The sequence below is a fragment of the Procambarus clarkii genome, chromosome 22 (genome assembly GCF_040958095.1).
Source record: "Procambarus clarkii isolate CNS0578487 chromosome 22, FALCON_Pclarkii_2.0, whole genome shotgun sequence".
Lineage (NCBI taxonomy): Eukaryota > Metazoa > Arthropoda > Malacostraca > Decapoda > Cambaridae > Procambarus > Procambarus clarkii.
The window spans coordinates 3,477,980-3,505,293 of NC_091171.1; the positions used below are offsets into that span (position 1 = coordinate 3,477,980).

Genomic DNA, 27,314 nt, shown 5'->3' on the forward strand with positions numbered 1-27,314 from the left:
TAACAAAAAGACGCTCTCAAACACTCAAAAATTTACTCGCATCCTCAAAGTTATTCTCAGAGTCATCAAAAAGTTAATCTCAGTTATCAAAATGCTATTCTCCAAGTAGCCTTTCATTCATCAGAGAACTTTCTAAGACATATTCGTTCATTAAAGTTAATCTCAGAGGCATAAAAGTTATTCTCGGAGCTATCAAAAAGTTAATCTCTAAAACAACAAAAGTTAATCTCTGTCATCAAAGTTGATCTGCAAGATATCTTCGAGTCATCAAAGTTACTTTTCATTACATCAAAGACGCGTTCAAATACTACCCATGTTCTCAGAAGTCATTCTCAAAGTTATTCAAAGAGCTAACAAAAGTTATTCTCAGAGTCACCTTCGTTCTTCAGAGAAACTTTCCAAAACATCTTTATTCATCAAAGTTATTCTCAGAGTTAACAAAGGTAATCTCTAACTCACTCTCAGTCATCAAAGTTAATCCAAGAGACGTCAAAGTTAATCTAAGACATCATCTTTCATCAAAGATATTCTCTCTAAGCCATCAATGTTCTTCTCTAAGACATAAAAGTTATTCTCTATGTCAACAAAAGTTATTCTCTGAGCTAACAAAATACTACTCATGTTCTCAAAGACATTCTCCAATTCATCAATGTTGTTTCAAAGACATCAAAGTTAATCTCAGAGTTATCCAAAGACATTCTCAAAGTCATCTAAAGTTATTCTCTAAGACATCAAAGATATTCTAAGAGTTATCAAAAGTTATTCTCAGTCATGTTATGTTATTCTCTAACTCTCTTCCATTCATCAAAGACATTCTCTAAGCCCTCAAAGTTATTCTCTAAGACAACAAAGTCATTCCCAGAGTCATCAAAAGTTATTCTTCGAAACATAAAATTTGCTCTGTAAGATATCTTCGTTCATCAAACTTATTCTCCGAGATATCTAAAGTTATTCTCAGAACAATCAAAAGTTATTATAAGACAACAAAAATTTATTATCAGAGCTACCCAAAGCTATTCTCAGAGTCACCTTCGTTCGTCAGAGAAACTTTCAAAACATCTTTGTTCAACAAACTTGTTTTCAAAGTCATCAAAAGTTAATCTAAGACATCTGCGTTCATCAAAGTTATTTTCAGAGACATCTAAAGTTAATTTCTATGTTATAAAGTTATTCTCAGAGACATCTAAAGTTAATCTTGGTCATCAAAGTTGTTCTCTAAACATCAATGTTGTTCTCCAAGACATCAAAGATGTTCTCAAAATCATAAAAGTTATTCCCAGAGCTATCAAAGTTAATCTCAGAGTTATCCAAAGATATTCTCATGTCCACAAAAGTTATTCCAAGAGACGTCAAAGTTGTTTCAAAGACTTCAAAGTTAATCTCAGAGTTATCCAAAGACATTCTCAGAGACATCTAAAGTTATTCTCTAAGACATCAAAGTTGTTCTAAGAGTTATCAAAAGTTATTCTCAGTCATGATATGTTATTCTCTAACTCACTTCCATTCATCAAAGACATTCTCTAAGTCCTGAAAGTTATTCTCTAAGACAACAAAGTCTTTCAGAGCTACCAAAGATGTTCTCTAAATCATAAAAGTTAATCTTAACTCACCTTCGTTCATTAGAGGAACTTTCCAATCCATATTCGTTGACCAGAGTTATTCTCAGAGTCATCAAAGCGATCTCTAATTCATCTTCGTTCTCCAAAGTTGTTCTCTAAGACACCTTCATTCATCAAAGAAACTCTCCTTCTTCCATCATGTTATTCTTTAAGACATCTTCAGTCATAAAATTTTCTCTCCAAAATGTAACTAGTTCAGCTTTTCATACCAAACCTGCATTTCTGTTAAAACATATTTTCTTAGTTGCTTTACCCTAAAACTGTTCTCTGAACTACACTGTTCAAACCTACGTAACCTATCCTCTCCACCCAATGTTACTTAGTTAACGTAACGTTCCTAAACCTAGCTTTACCTATCCTAACATACCTTACCTTACCTTCCCTATCTTACCTAACTTTACCTATCCTAACATAACTTACCTTACCTTCCCTATCTTACCTAACTTTACCTATCCTAACATAACTTACCTTACCTTCTCTAACTTAACCTAACTTTACCTATCCTAACTTAACTTACCTAACTTATTCTGCTTAACATAACTTACCTTCATATCTTACCTAACTTTACCTATCCTATCCTAACCTAACTTGTCTTACATAACTTAATCTTACTTTCCCAAACTGATGTATCCTAACTTATCTAGTCCAACCAGACATGATCTAACTTAAGTATTCCTTCTTGTCTTTGTGTTTCGTCAATCATTGTCTCATATTCATTTACTCATTTCAAGGGTTAATTTCTCAAATGGTCACTTATGCATTTCAAGTGCTATTTGTTAGAGATTGGATATTTAAGCATTTCAAAGAATTATAATTTCTCAAATGGACGTTTTGCATTTCAAGTGCTATTTGTTAGAGATGGGATATTTAAGCATTTCAAAGAATTATAATTTCTCAAATGGACGTTTTTGCATTTCAAGTGTTATTTGTTTAAGATTGGGTATTTAACCATTTCAAAGGATTTTTTGTTATATATGGGAACTTACTCGTTTCAAGGGCTAATTTCTCAAATGGTCATTTTTGCAGATCAAGGGTTATTTGTTAAAGTTCATCAAGTTGCCCATAAGTTGTATTTATTATGTTTGTTATCTTATGTTCTTATTCCCCAACCCCTTAACCTAACCTCTTGTAATCTTAGTGTATTTAGTAGGTTCTATCTTATGTTCTTATTCCCCAGCCCTTTAACCTAACCTTTCAGATGTAGTTTGTTGAATATATTATCCTTTTCCTAACCTTTCAGATGTAGTTTTGTTTCTCCTTTTTGTATATTTTTTACCCAAACCCACCATCCCACTTAACCTTCTTTCCTTCTTTTACTTTGTTTTCACATATAAGTTCATTATTTATCTTAGTAATAATAAAAATTACAATAGTAAAGAATCAGATCTACTAAGACTTGAAATTGAGAAACAAGAGCTCAAGGGAGTGAGAGCATGAAAGAAGAGCAAGGAGTAAGAGAGAGGGGGCGGAAGAGAATGGGACAAAAGAAGAGAGAATGAGAGAGAGTGTGGGCATGGGGGAACTAAGACTTGAATTTGAGAAAAAAGAAAACTAAGTGAATGAGAGTGAGGGTGTGAGAATGGGAGCATTAAGACTTGAATTTGAGAAACAAGAGAGCATTTGAGCAAATGAGGGAGAGAGAGGGGGAGGAAGAGAGAGAATAAGGGAGAGTGATAGAAAAGGAGGGTTAGAAGGAGTAGGAGAATCAAAGTAAAGAAGGAAAGATGGTTTGGGTAAAAATATACAAAAAGGAGAAACAAAACTACATCTGAAAGGTTAGGAAAAGGATAATATATTCAACAAACTACATCTGAAAGGTTAGGTTAAAGGGCTGGGGAATAAGAACATAAGATAGAACCTACTAAATACACTAAGATTACAAGAGGTTAGGTTAAGGGGTTGGGGAATAAGAACATAAGATAACAAACATAATAAATACAACTTATGGGCAACTTGATGAACTTTAACAAATAACCCTTGATCTGCAAAAATGACCATTTGAGAAATTAGCCCTTGAAACGAGTAAGTTCCCATATATAACAAAAAATCCTTTGAAATGGTTAAATACCCAATCTTAAACAAATAACACTTGAAATGCAAAAACGTCCATTTGAGAAATTATAATTCTTTGAAATGCTTAAATATCCCATCTCTAACAAATAGCACTTGAAATGCAAAACGTCCATTTGAGAAATTATAATTCTTTGAAATGCTTAAATATCCAATCTCTAACAAATAGCACTTGAAATGCATAAGTGACCATTTGAGAAATTAACCCTTGAAATGAGTAAATGAATATGAGACAATGATTGACGAAACACAAAGACAAGAAGGAATACTTAAGTTAGATCATGTCTGGTTGGACTAGATAAGTTAGGATACATCAGTTTGGGAAAGTAAGATTAAGTTATGTAAGACAAGTTAGGTTAGGATAGGATAGGTAAAGTTAGGTAAGATATGAAGGTAAGTTATGTTAAGCAGAATAAGTTAGGTAAGTTAAGTTAGGATAGGTAAAGTTAGGTTAAGTTAGAGAAGGTAAGGTAAGTTATGTTAGGATAGGTAAAGTTAGGTAAGATAGGGAAGGTAAGGTAAGTTATGTTAGGATAGGTAAAGTTAGGTAAGATAGGGAAGGTAAGGTAAGGTATGTTAGGATAGGTAAAGCTAGGTTTAGGAACGTTACGTTAACTAAGTAACATTGGGTGGAGAGGATAGGTTACGTAGGTTTGAACAGTGTAGTTCAGAGAACAGTTTTAGGGTAAAGCAACTAAGAAAATATGTTTTAACAGAAATGCAGGTTTGGTATGAAAAGCTGAACTAGTTACATTTTGGAGAGAAAATTTTATGACTGAAGATGTCTTAAAGAATAACATGATGGAAGAAGGAGAGTTTCTTTGATGAATGAAGGTGTCTTAGAGAACAACTTTGGAGAACGAAGATGAATTAGAGATCGCTTTGATGACTCTGAGAATAACTCTGGTCAACGAATATGGATTGGAAAGTTCCTCTAATGAACGAAGGTGAGTTAAGATTAACTTTTATGATTTAGAGAACATCTTTGGTAGCTCTGAAAGACTTTGTTGTCTTAGAGAATAACTTTCAGGACTTAGAGAATGTCTTTGATGAATGGAAGTGAGTTAGAGAATAACATATCATGACTGAGAATAACTTTTGATAACTCTTAGAACAACTTTGATGTCTTAGAGAATAACTTTAGATGTCTCTGAGAATGTCTTTGGATAACTCTGAGATTAACTTTGAAGTCTTTGAAACAACTTTGACGTCTCTTGGAATAACTTTTGTGGACATGAGAATATCTTTGGATAACTCTGAGATTAACTTTGATAGCTCTGGGAATAACTTTTATGATTTTGAGAACATCTTTGATGTCTTGGAGAACAACATTGATGTTTAGAGAACAACTTTGATGACCAAGATTAACTTTAGATGTCTCTGAGAATAACTTTATAACATAGAAATTAACTTTAGATGTCTCTGAAAATAACTTTGATGAACGCAGATGTCTTAGATTAACTTTTGATGACTTTGAAAACAAGTTTGTTGAACAAAGATGTTTTGAAAGTTTCTCTGACGAACGAAGGTGACTCTGAGAATAGCTTTGGGTAGCTCTGATAATAAATTTTTGTTGTCTTATAATAACTTTTGATTGTTCTGAGAATAACTTTAGATATCTCGGAGAATAAGTTTGATGAACGAAGATATCTTACAGAGCAAATTTTATGTTTCGAAGAATAACTTTTGATGACTCTGGGAATGACTTTGTTGTCTTAGAGAATAACTTTGAGGGCTTAGAGAATGTCTTTGATGAATGGAAGAGAGTTAGAGAATAACATAACATGACTGAGAATAACTTTTGATAACTCTTAGAATATCTTTGATGTCTTAGAGAATAACTTTAGATGACTTTGAGAATGTCTTTGGATAACTCTGAGATTAACTTTGATGTCTTTGAAACAACATTGATGAATTGGAGAATGTCTTTGAGAACATGAGTAGTATTTTGTTAGCTCAGAGAATAACTTTTGTTGACATAGAGAATAACTTTTATGTCTTAGAGAAGAACATTGATGGCTTAGAGAGAATATCTTTGATGAAAGATGATGTCTTAGATTAACTTTGACGTCTCTTGGATTAACTTTGATGACTGAGAGTGAGTTAGAGATTACCTTTGTTAACTCTGAGAATAACTTTGATGAATAAAGATGTTTTGGAAAGTTTCTCTGAAGAACGAAGGTGACTCTGAGAATAACTTTTGTTAGCTCTTTGAATAACTTTGAGAATGACTTCTGAGAACATGGGTAGTATTTGAACGCGTCTTTGATGTAATGAAAAGTAACTTTGATGACTCGAAGATATCTTGCAGATCAACTTTGATGACAGAGATTAACTTTTGTTGTTTTAGAGATTAACTTTTTGATAGCTCCGAGAATAACTTTTATGCCTCTGAGATTAACTTTAATGAACGAATATGTCTTAGAAAGTTCTCTGATGAATGAAAGGCTACTTGGAGAATAGCATTTTGATAACTGAGATTAACTTTTTGATGACTCTGAGAATAACTTTGAGGATGCGAGTAAATTTTTGAGTGTTTGAGAGCGTCTTTTTGTTATCTCGAAGAGTAACTTTGGTGTTACGGAGAGCACCTTTGACTATTTTTTCTTACTTAGCGACATATAATTTTTACGAAAGTGCTGAAAAAGTTACATTTGACTATTTTAGTGCTCCACAAAGTATAAATGTCAGTTAAGAACGACGATGATAGATATCTTTAACTATATTTTCTTACTTGACGATGGATAAAGTTAGTTATGAACAGTGCTGAAAAGAATCCTTTGACAATTTTTAGCTAAGCGAAAGGCTGTTTTAGTTAAGAACGGTGTTGAATGAGGTTAATCCTGACTATTTTCAGATGAGAGAAGTGATATTTCAGTTAAGAAATGACAAGGAAACATGATGAAGTAACTATTTTTAGTTGACCGATGAATACTTTTAGTTGAGCAAAAGCTTAAACATGATGAACATGACTTTTTCTGATGATTGGCAGATAATTTTAGTTAAGAAATGACAATGAAACATGATGAACACGGTTATTTTCTGATGAATGGGGAATATGTTTAGTTAAGAAATGATGAAAGTTATTATTTTTAGTTGATTGACGATGGATAAAAGCTAGTTATGAACAGTTTTGGAAAGTTTCCTTTGACAATTTTTCTTGATGAAACATAGCGCCTGTTAAGAAAGTGCTGAAAAAGTTTCCTTGACAATTTTTAGCTAAGAGAAAGGTTGTTTTAGTTAAGAACAGTGTTGAACGAGGCTATTTCTGACTATTTTTAGTTGACTGGATAATAGGTTTAGTTGAGAAATGACGAAAGTGACTATGTTTTAGTTGATTGGCGAAAGATTTTTTTAGTTAAGGAACGTTAAATAACATGTAAGGGGAAAACCCAGAGAACATATGGGGGAACATGGCAAAGAACACATGTAAGAAAAGTTGATGAATACAGTGAACATGCTGGGAATATGAACTTACAGAGAATATGAAAACATGATAAGGAACATAGGGAATACAAAGAATGAACACTGAACATGTGAAGAACAAGCTAAGAACATTGAGAACATGAATATTGACAAAGAACACAAAATATGGAAGTTAGCATGAATATTGAGTATAAAAGTTGTAAAGAGAACATATGAAAACATAGAAAATATGACTAGAATTTGTAGAGAACATAATGAGACTAAGAGAAAGATTACATAAAAAATGGAGATACTTGTGAAAATATGAACTGAATGGGACTGTGAACATTTTGAAGAACATGGAGTGAACACGGATGAGAATACGAAGAACACAGTGAATATAGAGAAAATATGCAAATACAGTACGATTATTGAAGGTTTGGATAAGTTGGGGATGAGAAGGTAAGGGAGGGAAAGGGTAAGAGTTAAGCTGGAGACGGACTTGATCGAAAATATTTATGTCTGATGATCTAAGGCAGAGGGAATTGAGCTTGGTTAATGCCCCGATTAATTTTACTACGTTAGAAATACGGTGATCTTAAATCTCAGGGTGATTTAGTTGGAAAATAAAGAACTTGTACAAATGAACTAAGCTGGGGCACAAGAGTTGAAACTTGATAACTGAACTGGTTTTTATTTACTATGTCTGAAAATGTAGTTGGGTGATTTGGACTGAGAGTAATGATTTTACAAAAGTGAGCTTGGACAGAGGACAAGAGCTAGAGTTTTATAATTGTTTACTTCATATTTACTATGTCTGAAATACAGAGGGTAAAAATTTCAGGGAAATTGATGGTTTATTTACAAAGATATGAAAGAGAACTAAGGCGGGGACGAGAGCTGGAGCTCAGTAACTGACTTGATCTTATTTACTAACTTTGAAGTATGTCTGCTTTTAATTTTAGGGAAATTGATGGGTTATTTACAAAGATACGAAAGAGAATTAAGGCGGGGACGAGAGCTGGAGCTCGATAACTATTTTGATTTTATTTACGGTGTCTGAAATACAGAGGGTAGAAATTTCAGGGGAATTGATCTGTTACTAACGAAGATACGAGAGAGAGCTAAGGCGGAGGACAAGAGCTGGAGCTTGGTAACTGTTTTGATCTTATTTACGGTGTCTGAAATACAGAGGGTAGAAATTTCAGGGAATTTGGACTGTTACTAATGATTTTGTACAAATGAACTAAGCTGGGGACAAGAGCTAGAGTTTGATAATTGTTTGCATTTACTAAACTATGTCTGAAATACAGAGGGTAGAAATTTCAGGGAAATTTGGACTGTTACTAATGATTTTGTACAAATGAACTAAGCTGGGGACAAGAGCTAGAGTTTGATAATTGTTTGCATTTACTAAACTATGTCTGAAATACAGAGGGTAGAAATTTCAGGGAAATTTGGACTGTTACTAATGATTTTGTACAAATGAACTAAGCTGGGGACAAGAGCTAGAGTTTGATAATTGTTTGCATTTACTAAACTATGTCTGAAATACAGAGGGTAGAAATTTCAGGGAAATTGGACTGATACTAACGAAGATACGAGAGAGAGCTAAGGCGGAGGACAAGAGCTGGAGCTTGGTAACTAATTACTGTATTGAACTACATTTGAAATATGATTATTTTAAAATTTTAGAGGGATTGGAATGATAGTATTCTTTATACGACAGGGGACTAAGGTGGGGAACGTGAGCTAGAACTTGCTTACTAACATGATTTATTTGTGTAAAACTGACTTGCTTAATGAAAAGGAGCAAACATACTGACTTGCTTAATGAAAAGGAGCAAACATACGATGTTGGAAAATAGTTGAACTGAATGAAAGGAGAGAGAGAGAGAGAGAGAGAGGAGGGACGGTCCAGATATTATGGATAAGATAAGATAAGATTAAGAGCCGACTGACTGGCTGGGCGCAAAGTAAATAAAGGTGATGCGACAGATTGCGAGGTAAGGGGGAGAGGGAGGGGGGTGTGATGTACGAGACTTGAAAACAATGACTTACATAGGTGATTTTCTAAATTTATATGAATAACTAAGGCTTACATAGACGATTTTGTAAGTTGAAAACATGTAAAGTATGTCCGTAGAGTTCTCCTGGAAGCCCTAAAGTGCTACACACGTTATTTGAATTTCTCCCATAAGGCCTTAACAAACTTCTATGTCTCGGAAATTATTTTCTCATAAGAACTTTAACAAAACTCGTATGACATTATTTTTCGTTATAAGAAATCCTTACTTCCAAATCTGTGACTCCAAAAATTCACCTGAAAACCCTGGCTCCACACAGACGATATTGGAACCTGAAACCCTTGGGGCGCACAGACGATATTTTCCCTTTGGACCTGAAACCCTTGGGGCGCACAGGTACTTTTTTTCCCAGACCTGAAACCCTTGGGGCGCACAGGTACTTTTTTTTCCCAGAAAAAAAAATGACCTGTGCGTCGCACACCCTACTACTGAGGGCTGGTGCAGTGATGGGTGGTGGGCTGGTGCAGTGATGGGTGGAGGGCTGGTGCAGTGATGGGTGGAGGGCTGGTGCAGTGATGGGTGGAGGGCTGGTGCAGTGATGGGGGAGGGCTGGTGCAGTGATGGGTGGAGGGCTGGTGCAGTGATGGGTGGAGGGCTGGTGCAGTGATGGGTGGACGGCTGGTGCAGTGATGGGGGGAGGGCTGGTGCAGTGATGGGTGGAGGGCTGGTGCAGTGATGGGTGGAGGGCTGGTGCAGTGATGGGGGGAGGGCTGGTGCAGTGATGGGTGGAGGGCTGGTGCAGTGATGGGTGGAGGACTGGTGCAGTGATGGTGGAGGGCTGGTGCAGTGATGGTGGAGGGCTGGTGCAGTGATGGGTGGAGGGCTGGTGCAGTGATGGGTGGAGGACTGGTGCAGTGATGGGTGGAGGGCTGGTGCAGTGATGGGTGGAGGGCTGGTACAGTGATGGGTGGAGGGCTGGTGCAGTGATGGGTGGAGGGCTGGTGCAGTGATGGGTGGAGGGCTGGTGCAGTGATGGGTGGAGGGCTGCTGCAGTGATGGGTAGAGGACTGGTGCAATGATGGGGGGGGTTGGAGGGTGTGGGAGGGGGAGAGGGTGGTGGGGTTTTGTAGGAGGTCCAGTGATTGAGATTAGAGGGAGATGTTTGAGAATGGGGGAGAAGAATTGAAGGGATTGGGGAGAGGGAAGGAAGATGAGGGGGAAGAGGATTGGTAGGGATTGGAAAGTGGGAGCGGGGGGGGGGGGCTAATGTAGTCGGGAGAGCCAATCACAATGCAACTAGCAATCACTGATAATACCCCCCTCCCCACCCCCCCACACCCCCTTCCCCCCACCCATACATTGAATTATGTTGTCAGGAACTAAATTTCATGCTCGGTGTTGGTTGACAAGGCATTAGAGGAGAAGTCATTGTGAATACAATCAGGGCGGAATATTGTAGTGAGTCAGATGATGGTGATTGACTCATTGTGTGGGAGTGAGGGAAGGTGTGTGTGTTGTGAGAGTGTGGATGATAGTGTTGACCACCTACCATGCCTAACCGTCTCCGTAACCCCTTTGTGTACCACCGACATTTATATATTTTTTTGTTAGTACCTTTGAGAGCCGTGTTTGTGTCAGGCGCAGTGGCATCTTACACGCTCCTTGTCTGCTTTTGTGTTTGTTTGTGCTGGTGAAACTCCGCGTGAAACTGAGAACGTGATGTATAATGAAGAATTCCAATCTTGGTCTCCTTGCCGCTGTTGATAACCTGTTTTAAGACAGAGAAGGAGAGGTGTGTTCCTTCCCTAGATAACATCTGAGAGCTGCAGGCCGCGTCTCTGCCTGTGTGGTCCACGCTCACCTCCACACCTCCTCTCCTCCCTTCAACACTCGCCTCTCAACACCCTTCCACTCTCTAGCTTCCTGGCCCCTTTATTGTTAGATGTGATGTGGACCCTTGTGTCACACCTCGACCAGTGTGTCTGGTGTCCTGGGTGATGTGGACCCTTGTGTCACACCTCGACCAGTGTGTCTGGTGTCCTGGGTGATGTGGACCCTTGTGTCACACCTCGACCAGTGTGTCTGGTGTCCTGGGTGATGTGGACCCTTGTGTCACACCTCGACCAATGTGTCTGGTGTCCTGGGTGATGTGGACCCTTGTGTTACACCTCGACCAGTGTGTCTGGTGTCCTGGGTGATGTGGACCCTTGTCTTACACCTCGACCAGTGTGTCTGGTGTCCTGGGTGATGTGGACCCTTGTGTCACACCTCGACCAGTGTGTCTGGTGTCCTGGGTGATGTGGACCCTTGTGTCACACCTCGACCAGTGTGTCTGGTGTCCTGGGTGATGTGGACCCTTGTGTCACACCTCGAACAGTGTGTCTGGTGTCCTGGGTGATGTGGACTCTTGTGTTAACACCTCGACCAGTGTGTCTGGTGTCCTGGATGATGTGGACCCTTGTGTCACACCTCGACCAGTGTGTCTGGTGTCCTGGGTGATGTGGACCCTTGTGTCACACCTCGACCAGTGTGTCTGGTGTCCTGGGTGATGTGGACCCTTGTCTTACACCTCGACCAGTGTGTCTGGTGTCCTGGGTGATGTGGACCCTTGTGTCACACCTCGACCAGTGTGTCTGGTGTCCTGGGTGATGTGGACCCTTGTGTCACACCTCGACCAGAGTGTCTGGTGTCCTGGGTGATGTGATCCCTTGTCTTACACCTCGACCAGTGTGTCTGGTGTCCTGGGTGATGTGGACCCTTGTGTCACACCTCGACCAGTGTGTCTGGTGTCCTGGGTGATGTGGACCCTTGTGTCACACCTCGACCAGTGTGTCTGGTGTCCTGGGTGATGTGGACCCTTGTGTCACACCTCGACCAGTGTGTCTGGTGTCCTGGGTGATGTGGACCCTTGTGTCACACCTCGACCAGTGTGTCTGGTGTCCTGGGTGATGTGGACCCTTGTGTTAACACCTCGACCAGTGTGTCTGGTGTCCTGGGTGATGTGGTCCCTCGTGTTAACACCTCGACCAGAGTGTCTGGTGTCCTGGGTGATGTGTACCCTTGTGTCACACCTCGACCAGTGTGTCTGGTGTCCTGGGTGATGTGGACCCTTGTGTCACACCTCGACCAGTGTGTCTGGTGTCCTGGGTGATGTGGACCCTTGTGTCACACCTCGACCAGTGTGTCTGGTGTCCTGGGTGATGTAGACCCTTGTCTTACACCTCGACCAGTGTGTCTGGTGTCCTGGGTGATGTAGACCCTTGTCTTACACCTCGACCAGTGTGTCTGGTGTCCTGGGTGATGTGGACCCTTGTCTTACACCTCGACCAGTGTGTCTGGTGTCCTGGGTGATGTGGACCCTTGTGTCACACCTCGACCAGTGTGTCTGGTGTCCTGGGTGATGTGGACCCTTGTGTCACACCTCGACCAGTGTGTCTGGTGTCCTGGGTGATGTGGACCCTTGTGTCACACCTCGACCAGTGTGTCTGGTGTCCTGGGTGATGTGGACCCTTGTGTCACACCTCGACCAGTGTGTCTGGTGTCCTGGGTGATGTGGACCCTTGTGTCACACCTCGACCAGTGTGTCTGGTGTCCTGGGTGATGTGGACCCTTGTGTTACACCTCGACCAGTGTGTCTGGTGTCCTGGGTGATGTGGACCCTTGTGTCACACCTCGACCAGTGTGTCTGGTGTCCTGGGTGATGTGGACCCTTGTGTCACACCTCGACCAGTGTGTCTGGTGTCCTGGGTGATGTGGACCCTTGTCTTACACCTCGACCAGTGTGTCTGGTGTCCTGGGTGATGTGGACCCTTGTCTTACACCTCGACCAGTGTGTCTCGTGTCCTGGGTGATGTGGACCCTTGTGTCACACCTCGACCAGTGTGTCTGGTGTCCTGGGTGATTTGGACCCTTGTGTTTTACTCTGAAGCTTCTCCATCACCCTTCCGGTCTGGGTATTCCATAACATGTGTGTGTTGTGTGGTAGTACAGGTGCAGGTGTGTGTTGTGTGGTAGTCTAGGTGTGTGTTGTGTGGTAGTCCAGGTGTGTGTTGTGTGAACACAGACATAGGCTGGTCGGGGTCGAGCCCGATGTCTCACTCTCATCTTTGCATGAAATGGCAACTTTCAGTAATTTCCAATTTTAATAAAATATTTTCATTCTCACTAAGATTCATCTTAGTAAGATGAGTTCTTACATACCATATATAAGAATGGAAGGTGGGAAGATGAGAAGAGGGAGTGGAGGGGGGGAGGGGAATAGGGAAAGAGAGGGGGGAGAAAAGGTGGTGATGGGAAGGGAAGGTGTGATGGTGTGTAGTGAAGATGGTTACAGTGAGTACTGAAGACAAATGTAAGACTGCCACATATGTTTACACACCTGCAGCTTTAGTGGTGCCTAGACCCCCCCCCCCCCCCCCCCGCCCCTCTTGAGGCTATAACCAAGTCATATATAGCGAAAAAGAGTTCAATAAACGCTGATGAGGTTCAGGTACGTTTATTGAATTAATACCAACATCTCAACAGGATAGAGTAGCTTAAGCTATATATCTACCCTCGTCTACCTCTACTCTCGTCTACCTCGTCTACTTACACCTCCAGTGAGCACAACTCCACAAATCATAGAACAAAAAATCACATTTTCTCTTACAGAACACTGTTTATTATTAATTAAATGGAAATATGAGAGGTGGGCGAGCTGGAGGCTGAAGCAACAGGCTGACACACCCAATATAATGCCTTTGGTGGTATAAATAAAGACAAATAATAAACAGAAATTTGAAGCAGGAGAATTTTTAGCAAAAGATACATATGTGTTTTTATGTTCTATTCCCTATTTATGTTCTATGGTTCTATTCCCTTGTTTCATCTTTTTATATACAGTAATCTTCCGATTTTCTTGCTTTACATTCTCCTCGGTTCCAAACTACTGTTTAATATTTAGTTTTATTAATCTGTAGTAATTCTTTATTAACTGATAAAGGTTAATAAAGAAAGCACCTCCAGACCAAGCCACAGTCCCCAGTGCTCCAGACCAAGCCACAGTCCCCAGTGCTCCAGACCAAGCCACAGTCCCCAGTGCTCCAGACCAAGCCACAGTCCCCAGTGCTCCAGACCAAGCCACAGTCCCCAGTGCTCCAGACCAAGCCAGGTGCTCCAGACCAAGCCACAGTCACCGGTGCTCCAGACCAAGCCAGGTGCTCCAGACCAAGCCACAGTCACCAGTGCTCCAGACCAAGCCACAGTCCCCAGTGCTCCAGACCAAGCCACAGTCCCCAGTGCTCCAGACCAAGCCACAGTCACCAGTGCTCCAGACCAAGCCACAGTCCCCAGTGCTCCAGACCAAGCCACAGTCACCAGTGCTCCAGACCAAGCCACAGTCCCCAGTGCTCCAGACCAAGCCAGGTGCTCCAGACCAAGCCACAGTCACCAGTGCTCCAGACCAAGCCACAGTCATCAATGCTCCAGACCAAGCCACAGTCACCAGTGCTCCAGACCAAGCCACAGTCATCAATGCTCCAGACCAAGCCACAGTCCCCAGTGCTCCAGACCAAGCTACAGTCCCCAGTGCTCCAGACCAAGCCAGGTGCTCCAGACCAAGCCACAGTCACCGGTGCTCCAGACCAAGCCAGGTGCTCCAGACCAAGCCACAGTCCCCAGTGCTCCAGACCAAGCCACAGTCCCCAGTGCTCCAGACCAAGCCACAGTCCCCAGTGCTCCAGACCAAGCCACAGTCCCCAGTGCTCCAGACCAAGCCACAGTCACCAGTGCTCCAGACCAAGCCACAGTCCCCAGTGCTCCAGACCAAGCCACAGTCCCCAGTGCTCCAGACCAAGCCACAGTCCCCAGTGCTCCAGACCAAGCCACAGTCACCAGTGCTCCAGACCAAGCCACAGTCCCCAGTGCTCCAGACCAAGCCACAGTCATCAGTGCTCCAGACCAAGCCACAGTCACCAGTGCTCCAGACCAAGCCACAGTCCCCAGTGCTCCAGACCAAGCCACAGTCACCAGTGCTCCAGACCAAGCCACAGTCACCAGTGCTCCAGACCAAGCCAGGTGCTCCAGACCAAGCCACAGTCCCCAGTGCTCCAGACCAAGCCACAGTCACCAGTGCTCCAGACCAAGCCACAGTCATCAGTGCTCCAGACCAAGCCACAGTCATCAGTGCTCCAGACCAAGCCACAGTCACCAGTGCTCCAGACCAAGCCACAGTCCCCAGTGCTCCAGACCAAGCCACAGTCCCCAGTGCTCCAGACCAAGCCACAGTCACCAGTGCTCCAGACCAAGCCACAGTCACCAGTGCTCCAGACCAAGCCAGGTGCTCCAGACCAAGCCACAGTCCCCAGTGCTCCAGACCAAGCCACAGTCCCCAGTGCTCCAGACCAAGCCACAGTCCCCAGTGCTCCAGACCAAGCCACAGTCCCCAGTGCTCCAGACCAAGCCAGGTGCTCCAGACCAAGCCACAGTCACCGGTGCTCCAGACCAAGCCAGGTGCTCCAGACCAAGCCACAGTCACCAGTGCTCCAGACCAAGCCACAGTCCCCAGTGCTCCAGACCAAGCCACAGTCCCCAGTGCTCCAGACCAAGCCACAGTCCCCAGTGCTCCAGACCAAGCCACAGTCTCCAGTGCTCCAGACCAAGCCTCAGTCGTCTCACTATTCCTCACTGTTCCTGCCTCACCCTCACTGTTCCTGCCTCACCCTCACTGTTCCTGCCACACCCTCACTATTCCTCACTATTCCTGCCTCACCCCTCACTATTCCTGGCAACATTGCCACCGAAGACTTGCGCTGCAACAACCCCGTCCCTCCTCCTCTGTGAGTCAGATGCTCCCAGAGTATTTTCCCTCTCTCACACCGCTTCCTGATCGTCAATTTTCCAGAGCTAGCCACGGCTGTCCCCGACACGCACACCTCCACCCGCGCCACCATGAACCATCCCCATCACCAAGCTTCTTATTGTGTGGTGGAGGCTCCTGGCTCCCGTCCTCACCACGCAGGCGCCCCGGTCATGGTGAGGGAGGTGGAGGCTCCTGGCTCCCGTCCTCACCACGCAGGTGTCCCGGTCATGGTGAGGGAGGTGGAGGCTCCTGGCTCCCGTCCTCACCACGCAGGCGTCCCGGTCATGGTGAGGGAGGTGGAGGCTCCTGGCTCCCGTCCTCACCACGCAGGCGTCCCCGGTCATGGTGAGGGAGGTGGAGGCTCCTGGCTCCCGTCCTCACCACGCAGGCGCCCCGGTCATGGTGAGGGAGGTGGAGGCTCCTGGCTCCCGTCCTCACCACGCAGGCGCCCCGGTCATGGTGAGGGAGGTGGAGGCTCCTGGCTCCCGTCCTCACCACGCAGGCGCCCCGGTCATGGTGAGGGAGGTGGAGGCTCCTGGCTCCCGTCCTCACCACGCAGGCGCCCCGGTCATGGTGAGGGAGGTGGAGGCTCCTGGCTCCCGTCCTCACCACGCAGGCGTCCCGGTCATGGTGAGGGAGGTGGAGACTCCTGGCTCCCGTCCTCACCACGCAGGCGTCCCGGTCATGGTGAGGGAGGTGGAGGCTCCTGGCTCCCGTCCTCACCACGCAGGCGTCCCGGTCATGGTGAGGGAGGTGGAGGCTCCTGGCTCCCGTCCTCACCACGCAGGCGTCCCGGTCATGGTGAGGGAGGTGGGGGCTCCTGGCTCCCGTCCTCACCACGCAGGCGTCCCGGTCATGGTGAGGGAGGTGGAGGCTCCTGGCTCCCGTCCTCACCACGCAGGCGCCCCGGTCATGGTGAGGGAGGTGGAGGCTCCTGGCTCCCGTCCTCACCACGCAGGCGTCCCGGTCATGGTGAGGGAGGTGGAGGCTCCTGGCTCCCGTCCTCACCACGCAGGCGCCCCGGTCATGGTGAGGGAGGTGGAGGCTCCTGGCTCCCGTCCTCACCACGCAGGCGCCCCGGTCATGGTAAGGGAGGTGGAGGCTCCTGGCTCCCGTCCTCACCACGCAGGCGCCCCGGTCATGGTGAGGGAGGTGGAGGCTCCTGGCTCCCGTCCTCACCACGCAGGCGCCCCGGTCATGGTGAGGGAGGTGGAGGCTCCTGGCTCCCGTCCTCACCACGCAGGCGTCCCGGTCATGGTGAGGGAGGTGGAGGCTCCTGGCTCCCGTCCTCACCACGCAGGCGTCCCGGTCATGGTGAGGGAGGTGGGGGCTCCTGGCTCCCGTCCTCACCACGCAGGCGCCCCGGTCATGGTGAGGGAGGTGGAGGCTCCTGGCTCCCGTCCTCACCACGCAGGCGCCCCGGTCATGGTGAGGGAGGTGGAGGCTCCTGGCTCCCGTCCTCACCACGCAGGCGCCCCGGTCATGGTGAGGGAGGTGGAGGCTCCTGGCTCCCGTCCTCACCACGCAGGCGCCCCGGTCATGGTGAGGGAGGTGGAGAGACGCCTTCAAGGTATCGGTGGGTCGTATTAGTAGAGACTGATGCTGCTGCTGCTTCTGCTTCCAGCTGCTTATGTGCTGCTGTTGGTGACTTGGCCTCCTGGCGCTTATTTTCCTGTTTAAGAAATTGTTAGTGCTGATGAAAATCTAGATTAAGTTAGATTATAGGTAACTTAGGTTAGATTATAGGTTAGGTTAAGTTAGATTATAGGTAAGTTACGTTAGATTATAGGTAAGTTAGGTTAGATTATAGGTAAGTTAGATTAGATTATAGGTAAGTTAGATTAGATTATAGGTAAGTTGTGTTAGATTATAGGTTAGGTTAAGTTAGATTATAGGTAAGTTACGTTAGATTATAGGTAAGTTAGGTTAGATTATAGGTAAGTTACGTTAGATTATAGGTAAGTTACGTTAGATTATAGGTAAGTTAGATTAGATTATAGGTATGTTATGTTAGATTATAGGTAAGTTACGTTAGATTATAGGTAAGTTACGTTAGATAATAGTTTAGTTAGAATAGGTTCAGTTAGGCCAAATACTGGCCTAACTTAACCAAATATTTTAATGTCCAAATATTTAGACATTTCTTTTGCGAGGGTCATTAAGGTCACAAGCATTATACTGACCAGCCGGCAAGTATACGGTCACAAGCATTATACTGACCAGCCGGCAAGTATACGGTCACAAGCATTATACTGACCAGCCGGCAAGTATACTCTAGTTCTTAACGAAGGTCAAGTCTACAGTATGATGTAAATGTTGTGACAAATGAGAAGCTGGGAACACTGACAGCCCGGTATATATTCTTGAAATATCACAAAGTATATGTTTATCACATATACTTTGGGGTGAGAATAGCTTGAGCTGCCTCATCAGTTTGTGTGTACTTATTCCTCAATAAACATTTCAATTACAAAATTTAATACAATGACAAATTTATTTATATACATGAGCTTCGATAAAATAACTTATTCCCCCAATTAACTTTAGAAATAGGCACATTTTGAATGCGATCAGTGAATACTGTAGTAACTTTAGTTTGGAAGTAGATAAAATACAATTTTCTTGTTCAATCATTCTAATTCAGGGTTATTGTTCATCCTCCCGAGTAAAGAGTCAAATAATAATAATAAAGCCTCAGGAATCAGCTCCATGAACAGCATCTGCAAGTTTTTGTTGCAGTCGTGTTGAAAACTCATGATCCGATCAACAGTTTAATTTAATGAAAGTCAAAATACCTGAAGATATATTATCTTGTCTTGCGTTAGACTGACAAGCGCCTTCTGGCTGAGACGTAGAGTCCTTCACACACACCAAGATCTTCCTCCTGTTGAAGACTCTGTATAGACAGATCCCTCCTGTTGAAGACTTTGTGTATAGCCGGATCCCTCCTGTTGAAGACTTTGTGTATAGCCGGATCCCTCCTGTTGAAGACTCTGTATAGACAGATCCCTCCTGTTGAAGACTCTGTATAGACAGATCCCTCCTGTTGAAGACTTTGTGTAGACAGATCCCTCCTGTTGAAGACTCTGTATAGACAGATCCCTCCTGTTGAAGACTTTGTGTAGACAGATCCCTCCTGTTGAAGACTCTGTATAGACAGATCCCTCCTGTTGAAGACTTTGTGTAGACAGATCCCTCCTGTTGAAGACTTTGTGTATAGCCGGATCCCTCCTGTTGAAGACTCTGTATAGACAGATCCCTCCTGTTGAAGACTTTGTGTAGACAGATCCCTCCTGTTGAAGACTCTGTATAGACAGATCCCTTCTGTTGAAGACTTTGTGTATAGCCGGATCCCTCTTGTTGAAGACTCCGTATAGACAGATCCCTCCTGTTGAAGATTTTTGTATAGACAGATCCCTTTTATTGAAGACTCTGTATAGACAGATCCCTTCTGTTGAAGCTCTTTTCAAAAAGTTACTAATTTCGAAATATGGTGGAAAAACAGAAGCTAAGATTCCTCCTTTCGCAGCATTTAGGTCCTCCGACGCGCGCCAGTTTAGCCAAACACTGTTATTGTCTGGGATATTATTTGTTGGTGTGACTGCCCTGATGGAGACTACCAGCCCTTAACCAGCCGACCAATAGCAAGCGTGAGAATTCTGCCGGGCAATTATGATTTGCCAATTTTGTGGCTTTTGTCAGTTGTTGGCGTAACGTGAGCGTCCAGGAGTGGGTCACTACACAGGTACCAACTGGGATCACCTGTCCACAGGTACCAACTGGGATCACCTGTCCACAGGTACCAACTGGGATCACCTGTCAACAGGTACCAACTGGGATCACCTGTCAACAGGTACCAACTGGGATCACCTGTCAACAGGTACCAACTGGGATCACCTGTCAACAGGTACCAACTGGGATCACCTGTCAACAGGTACCAACTGGGATCACCTGTCAACAGGTACCAACTGGGATCACCTGTCCACAGGTACCAACTGGGATCACCTGTCAACAGGTACCAACTGGGATCACCTGTCAACAGGTACCAACTGGGATCACCTGTCCACAGGTACCAACTGGGATCACCTGTCCACAGGTACCAACTGGGATCACCTGTCAACAGGTACCAACTGGGACAACCAGACCTGTTGTCAGGTCTACCACAGTGGACTACCAGGGTACCATCACCCTCCCTTGGCCTCAGACCCCCCCCCCCACCCTCTGGTCACACAAGTCCAACACTATTAATCGTCCACTTTGTGCTTACAGTACTGACCTCTCATGGTAGTGGGGTCACCCAGGGTCACGTCTCATGGTAGTGGGGGCAGGGGAGGGGTCTTGTCTCATGGTAGTGGGGGCAGGGGAGGGGTCTTGTCTCATGGTAGTGGGGGCAGGGGAGGGGTCTTGTCTCATGGTAGTGGGGGCAGGGGAGGGGTCTTGTCTCATGGTAGTGGGGGCAAGGGGAGGGGTCTTGTCTCATGGTAGTGGGGGCAGGGGAGGGGTCTTGTCTCATGGTAGTGGGGGCAGGGGAGGGGTCTTGTCTCATGGTAGTGGGGGCAGGGGAGGGGTCTTGTCTCATGGTAGTGGGGGCAGGGGAGAGGTCTTGTCTCATGGTAGTGGGGGCAGGGGAGAGGTCTTGTCTCATGGTAGTGGGGGCAGGGGGAGGTCTCCCACAACAACACCCGCAGTACCACACTAGCAACACCTGCAGAACCAGTACCACACTACCAAGTACCGTTTCCGCACCAGCATTGCCGCCTCAGCTTCACAACACCACAACCACCACAACAACTCTCCACCACAACCAAGAGTGACACGGGTGCTCCAGCTGCCCCAACACCTCCTCCATCACAAGATAAACAAATCAACAAGATGTAAAGATCAATGAATCACGTGAACCCACGAGGCTTGGTACCGCTGCTGCTCCTTATTTATGTGAGGGAAAGAGCTCTTACATGTCTGTGTTTGCACGTGATGCAAAGCTGATGTGGAATGTGAAAATAGAGGAGGAATGCAGGAAGCTAATGGAGGACCTTGGCAAACTCCAGGAGTTGTGGTGGTGTTGGATTTCAATCCCAACAAGTGTAAGGCAATGAAGATGGAAACGGGAGAAAGGAGACCATGAGGAAGACCATAACAGGAAGACAACTACAGGGATCAGAAAGAGAGAAGGATCTGGGAGTGGATATAGCTCCAACAGCCACACCGGAGACACACACAAACAGGATAACATCAGCAGCATATGAGACGCTGGCAAATATAAGAACATCGTTTAGTAACGTAAGTCATGACGTCTTCGAGGCAATATACACAACATTTGTTATACCAATACTGGAATACGCAGCACCGGCATGGAATACGCACCACCGGCATGGAATACGCACCACCGGCATGGAATACGCACCACCGGCATGGAATACGCACCACCGGCATGGAATACGCACCACCGGCATGGAATACGCACCACCGGCATGGAATACGCACCACCGGCATGGAATACGCATCTTTGAAACATATATAAAGCCAAAATTTAAAAGTACCAAGATTTAACCCAAGAAGATTGGTGCCAGAGCTAATACAGTTAGGCTATGAGGATGAGCTAATACAGTTAGGCTATGAGGATGAGCTAATACAGTTAGGCTATGAGGATGAGCTAATACAGTTAGGCTATGAGGATGAGCTAATACAGTTAGGCTATGAGGATGAGCTAATACAGTTAGGCTATGAGGATGAGCTAATACAGTTAGGCTATGAGGATGAGCTAATACAGTTAGGCTATGAGGATGAGCTAATACAGTTAGGCTATGAGGATGAGCTAATACAGTTAGGCTATGAGGATGAGCTAATACAGTTAGGCTATGAGGATGAGCTAATACAGTTAGGCTATGAGGATGAGCTAATACAGTTAGGCTATGAGGATGAGCTAATACAGTTAGGCTATGAGGATGAGCTAATACAGTTAGGCTATGAGGATGAGCTAATACAGTTAGGCTATGAGGATGAGCTAATACAGTTAGGCTATGAGGATGAGCTAATACAGTTAGGCTATGAGGATGAGCTAATACAGTTAGGCTATGAGGATGAGCTAATACAGTTAGGCTATGAGGATGAGCTAATAAAACTAACCCTCACAACCGTAGAGGATGGAGCGAAGAGTGGGTATATGTTCACAACATACAAGATACTGATACTGAGGGGTAATACACAAATTGACGAGGATAGATTCTTCAAATTAAGAGACAATAATACAAGAGGACACAGGTGGAAGCTGGAAACATAAAAAGAGCCGAAGAACTGTAAGGAAATACAAGTACCCTGTACAAGTATTCAACAAGTGGAGTGCATTAAATGGAAGTAGTTCTGGAAGCCACCTCCACTCACATTTTTAAAGCCAAATTCGACATAATAGAATGTTACCGTCTTTATCTTTAATTTGTGGTGAAACAAGAGTAGAAGGCGAGGCACCATGAGTTAGGCCTCCTCCATCGCAGACACTGTTGGGGAAAGTAGCAACCATTATTACTTGTCCTCCTGTGTGTTTGGTGATATTCACTACACCTGTGTGTTTGGTGATATTCACTACACCTGTGTGTTTGGTGATATTCACTACACCTGTGTGTTTGGTGATATTCACTACACCTGTGTGTTTGGTGATATTCACTACACCTGTGTGTTTGGTGATATTCACTACACCTGTGTGTTTGGTGATATTCACTACACCTGTGTGTTTGGTGATATTCACTACACCTGTGTGTTTGGTGATATTCACTACACCTGTGTGTTTGGTGATATTCACTACACCTGTGTGTTTGGTGATATTCACTACACCTGTGTGTTTGGTGATATTCACTACACCTGTGTGTTTGGTGATATTCACTACACCTGTGTGTTTGGTGATATTCACTACACCTGTGTGTTTGGTGATATTCACTACACCTGTGTGTTTGGTGATATTCACTACACCTGTGTGTTTGGTGATATTCACTACACCTGTGTGTTTGGTGATATTCACTACACCTGTGTGTTTGGTGATATTCACTACACCTGTGTGTTTGGTGATATTCACTACACCTGTGTGTTTGGTGATATTCACTACACCTGTGTGTTTGGTGATATTCACTACACCTGTGTGTTTGGTGATATTCACTACACCTGTGTGTTTGGTGATATTCACTACACCTGTGTGTTTGGTGATATTCACTACACCTGTGTGTTTGGTGATATTCACTACACCTGTGTGTTTGGTGATATTCACTACACCTGTGTGTTTGGTGATATTCACTACACCTGTGTGTTTGGTGATATTCACTACACCTGTGTGTTTGGTGATATTCACTACACCTGTGTGTTTGGTGATATTCACTACACCTGTGTGTTTGGTGATATTCACTACACCTGTGTGTTTGGTGATATTCACTACACCTGTGTGTTTGGTGATATTCACTACACCTGTGTGTTTGGTGATATTCACTACACCTGTGTGTTTGGTGATATTCACTACACCTGTGTGTTTGGTGATATTCACTACACCTGTGTGTTTGGTGATATTCACTACACCTGTGTGTTTGGTGATATTCACTACACCTGTGTGTTTGGTGATATTCACTACACCTGTGTGTTTGGTGATATTCACTACACCTGTGTGCTTGGTGAAAGGAGCACTTACGTGTCCACTTACGAGATCTGCAAGCATTACGTGTCCTATTACGATATGTGAACTCTTAAGAGACTTTTTACGATATCTCTACCTCTCACGTATCCTCTTACGTGGGTAAGAGTCAGAGAATACCGCGACACATGTTGGGCGTGTTTGACCGAGCTGGCTGTGATGGGTGTATGCTGGTAGGTTACAAGGCGCCACACATCACCAGTACTCTAGTTATCGCTCAAAGTTATTTAGTTAAGATATTCAGTGTTAATTGTTTAACTTTGTCCGTGTTTAGCATTACGCAACTTGATCATTTTTGTTTTCCACTTTGGCCCCAAGTGGCCTACAGTGTGGCCTACAGTGTGGCCTACAGTGAGGCCTACAGTGTGGCCTACAGTGTGGCCTACAGTGAGGCCTACAGTGAGGCCTACAGTGTGGCCTACAGTGAGGCCTACAGTGTGGCCTACAGTGTGGCCTACAGTGAGGCCTACAGTGAGGCCTACAGTGAGGCCTACAGTGTGGCCTACAGTGTGGCCTACAGTGTGGCCTACAGTGAGGCCTACAGTGTGGCCTACAGTGTGGCCTACAGTGAGGCCTACAGTGAGGCCTACAGTGTGGCCTACAGTGAGGCCTACAGTGTGGCCTACAGTGTGGCCTACAGTGAGGCCTACAGTGTGGCCTACAGTGTGGCCTACAGTGTGGCCTACAGTGTGGCCTACAGTGTGGCCTACAGTGAGGCCTACAGTGTGGCCTACAGTGTGGCCTACAGTGTGGCCTACAGTGTGGCCTACAGTGAGGCCAACAGTGTGGCCTACAGTGTGGCCTACAGTGTGGCCTACAGTGAGGCCTACAGTGTGGCCTACAGTGTGGCCTACAGTGTGGCCTACAGTGAGGCCTACAGTGTGGCCTACAGTGTGGCCTACAGTGTGGCCTACAGTGTGGCCTACAGTGAGGCCTACAGTGTGGCCTACAGTGTGGCCTACAGTGTGGCCTACAGTGAGGCCTACAGTGTGGCCTACAGTGTGGCCTACAGTGTGGCCTACAGTGAGGCCTACAGTGAGGCCTACAGTGTGGCCTACAGTGTGGCCTACAGTGTGGCCTACAGTGTGGCCTACAGTGTGGCCTACAGTGTGGCCTACAGTGAGGCCTACAGTGTGGCCTACAGTGAGGCCTACAGTGTGGCCTACAGTGAGGCCTACAGTGAGGCCAACAGTGAGGCCTACAGTGAGGCCTACAGTGTGGCCTACAGTGTGGCCTACAGTGTGGCCTACAGTGTGGCCTACAGTGAGGCCTACAGTGTGGCCTACAGTGAGGCCTACAGTGAGGCCTACAGTGTGGCCTACAGTGAGGCCTACAGTGTGGCCTACAGTGTGGCCTACAGTGAGGCCTACAGTGAGGCCTACAGTGTGGCCTACAGTGAGGCCTACAGTGAGGCCTACAGAGCTGAGTGTGTGTGATCTAGCAGACTGGTTGTGAGGCGCTAGGATATGAGCGGGGGGTTACATGTTTGGGAATACCTGCAGGGATAAGTCGCTCAGGGTTAAGGTCCTGATCAACCAGGCTGTGATTCATTCGTCAGGCTGCAAGCAGCCGCGTCCAAAAGCCTGGTTGACCAATCCAACAAGCAGGACGCCTGGTCGAGGACCGGGCCGCGGGGACGTTGAGCCCTGAAAGCATAAAAAGGCAAGGTAAGGTGGTGGTGTGAGGGCGGGCGGTCCTCCACAACACCGGCCACTAGGCCACCAACAGGCCCATGCACCACCACCACTACTCAGCCTTGGCCTACATCAACCCGTTCTCGCAAATTTATTAAGTCAATATTGACTTATTAGTTGCGTGCATAGGTGACATACTTAACATAATAGTTTCCCTTGAAAAGCTTCATAGAAAACACCGACCTTACCTAACCTACTTAGTATGTTAAAATAAGCATCTTATAGCTTCGTAATTACAATTGTTACTTAACCTATTATAGGTATAGGTTAGGTAATAATTGTAATTACGAAGCAATAAGATGCTTATCTTAACATACTAAGTAGGTTAGGTAAGGTCGGTGTTTTCTATGAAGCTTTTCAAGGAAAACTATTATGTTAAGTATGTCACCTATGCACATATTTAATAAGTCAATATTGACTTATTAAATTTGCGAGAACGGGTTGCCTAAATCAGGCATAAAACCCTTGTAACAGTTGGCACTCAGGCGCCCTGCCTGTGTCTAGGGCGGGGTGTGCATCCTTCCCTGGCACTGGTGTTGGGATGTGTGGCACAGGCAGGAGGGCTGGGGCAGGGGGGCAGGAGGGCGGGGGCAGGAGGGCGGGGGCAGGAGGGCTGGGGCAGGAGGGCCGGGGCAGGAGAGATGGGGCAGGAGGACCGGGGCAGGAGGGCGGGGGCAGGAGGGCCGGGGCAGGAGGGCCGGGGCAGGTGGGCCGGGGCAGGAGGGCTGGGGCAGGAGGGCTGGGGCAGGAGAGATGGGACAGAAGGACCGGGGCAGGAGGACCGGGGCAGGAGGGCCGGGGCAGGAGGGCCGGGGCAGGAGGGCTGGGGCAGGAGGGCTGGGGCAGGAGTGCTGGGGCAGGAGGGCAGGGGCAGGAGGGCCGGGGCAGGTGGGCCGGGGCAGGAGGGCCGGGGCAGGAGGGCTGGGGCAGGAGGGCCGGGGCAGGAGGGCTGGGGCAGGAGGGCTGGGGCAGGAGGGCCGGGGCAGGAGGGCTGGGGCAGGAGGGCCGGGGCAGGAGGGCTGGGGCAGGTGGGCCGGGGCAGGAGGGCTGGGGCAGGAGGGCTGGGGCAGGAGGGCCGGGGCAGGATGGGCTGGGGCAGGTGGGCCGGGGCAGGAGGGCTGGGGCAGGAGGGCACGGGCAGGAGGGCTGGGGCAGGAGGGCCGGGGCAGGAGGGCTGGGGCAGGTGGGCCGGGGCAGGAGGGCTGGGGCAGGAGGGCCGGGGCAGGAGGGCCGGGGCAGGAGGGCTGGGGCAGGAGGGGTGGGGCAGGAGGGCAGGGGCAGGAGGGCAGGGGCGGGGGGCGTGTATCTGTATGACCATGGTGGCCCCTGGCAAGCGCTGACCCTAGTTAGCCATTCGCTACGGCAGGTTATCTGGTCCCTATCTTGTGGTGGGGCTGCCCCTCACCCCCACCCACCAGGGGCCCTGCCCCTCACCCTTCTCCCCAGCCCTCCCCCCTCACACTACACACTAACATGTGTCTGCTCTCATGTAACCCCTATCACCCTCATGTGCACACACTTGTACTTACACGCATTTCCTTGTAGTCACCCTGGTGTACACACACACACACACACACACACACACACACACACACACACACACACACACACACACACACACACACACAAACCCACACACACACACACACACACACACACAGTCCCTGCTGGTACACACGCGAGCACCACCTTGCGTGTGTGTGCCGGCATGCATAGTTATTTAAATGTGGATGTAACCCTTCACCCTCGACTCTGAGGTCGTCCTCGTGAGCTGCTCCTCACACCTCCTACCTCCAAGCCTCCTTCAATCTGTAGTTTGAATTTACTTGTTATTACTGAAAGGATAAATTAACCTTGAGCAATTACTAACAGATAACCAAAATTTAAGTTAAAGTTGGTGTTATAGAGAGAGAGGGGAGGGGGCAGTCACCATTGGTCACTATACATGTAAAGTGCCTTGTATAGTGACTGTTGTGAGCCTCTTGTTGAATC

General features: G+C 46.1%; 1 protein-coding gene across 1 annotated transcript; it reads left to right on the top strand.

Annotated features, from left to right (window-relative positions):
• Window positions 1-13,599: 13,599 nt before the first annotated feature.
• On the top strand, window positions 13,600-25,064 carry LOC138367606 (putative uncharacterized protein ENSP00000383309). Its single transcript, XM_069329327.1, has 3 exons — window positions 13,600-13,610; window positions 14,103-15,745; window positions 23,947-25,064. The coding sequence occupies exons 1-3, from the start codon at window positions 13,600-13,602 to the stop codon at window positions 25,062-25,064; spliced, it is 2,772 nt and encodes a 923-aa protein (XP_069185428.1).
• Window positions 25,065-27,314: the final 2,250 nt, after the last annotated feature.

Coding starts and splice junctions, on each gene's coding strand:
- LOC138367606 (XM_069329327.1), top strand. Junction 15,746..23,946: donor AGACCAAGCCACAGTCTCCA/GTGCTCCAGACC, acceptor TTTGGCCCCAAG/TGGCCTACAGTGTGGCCTAC.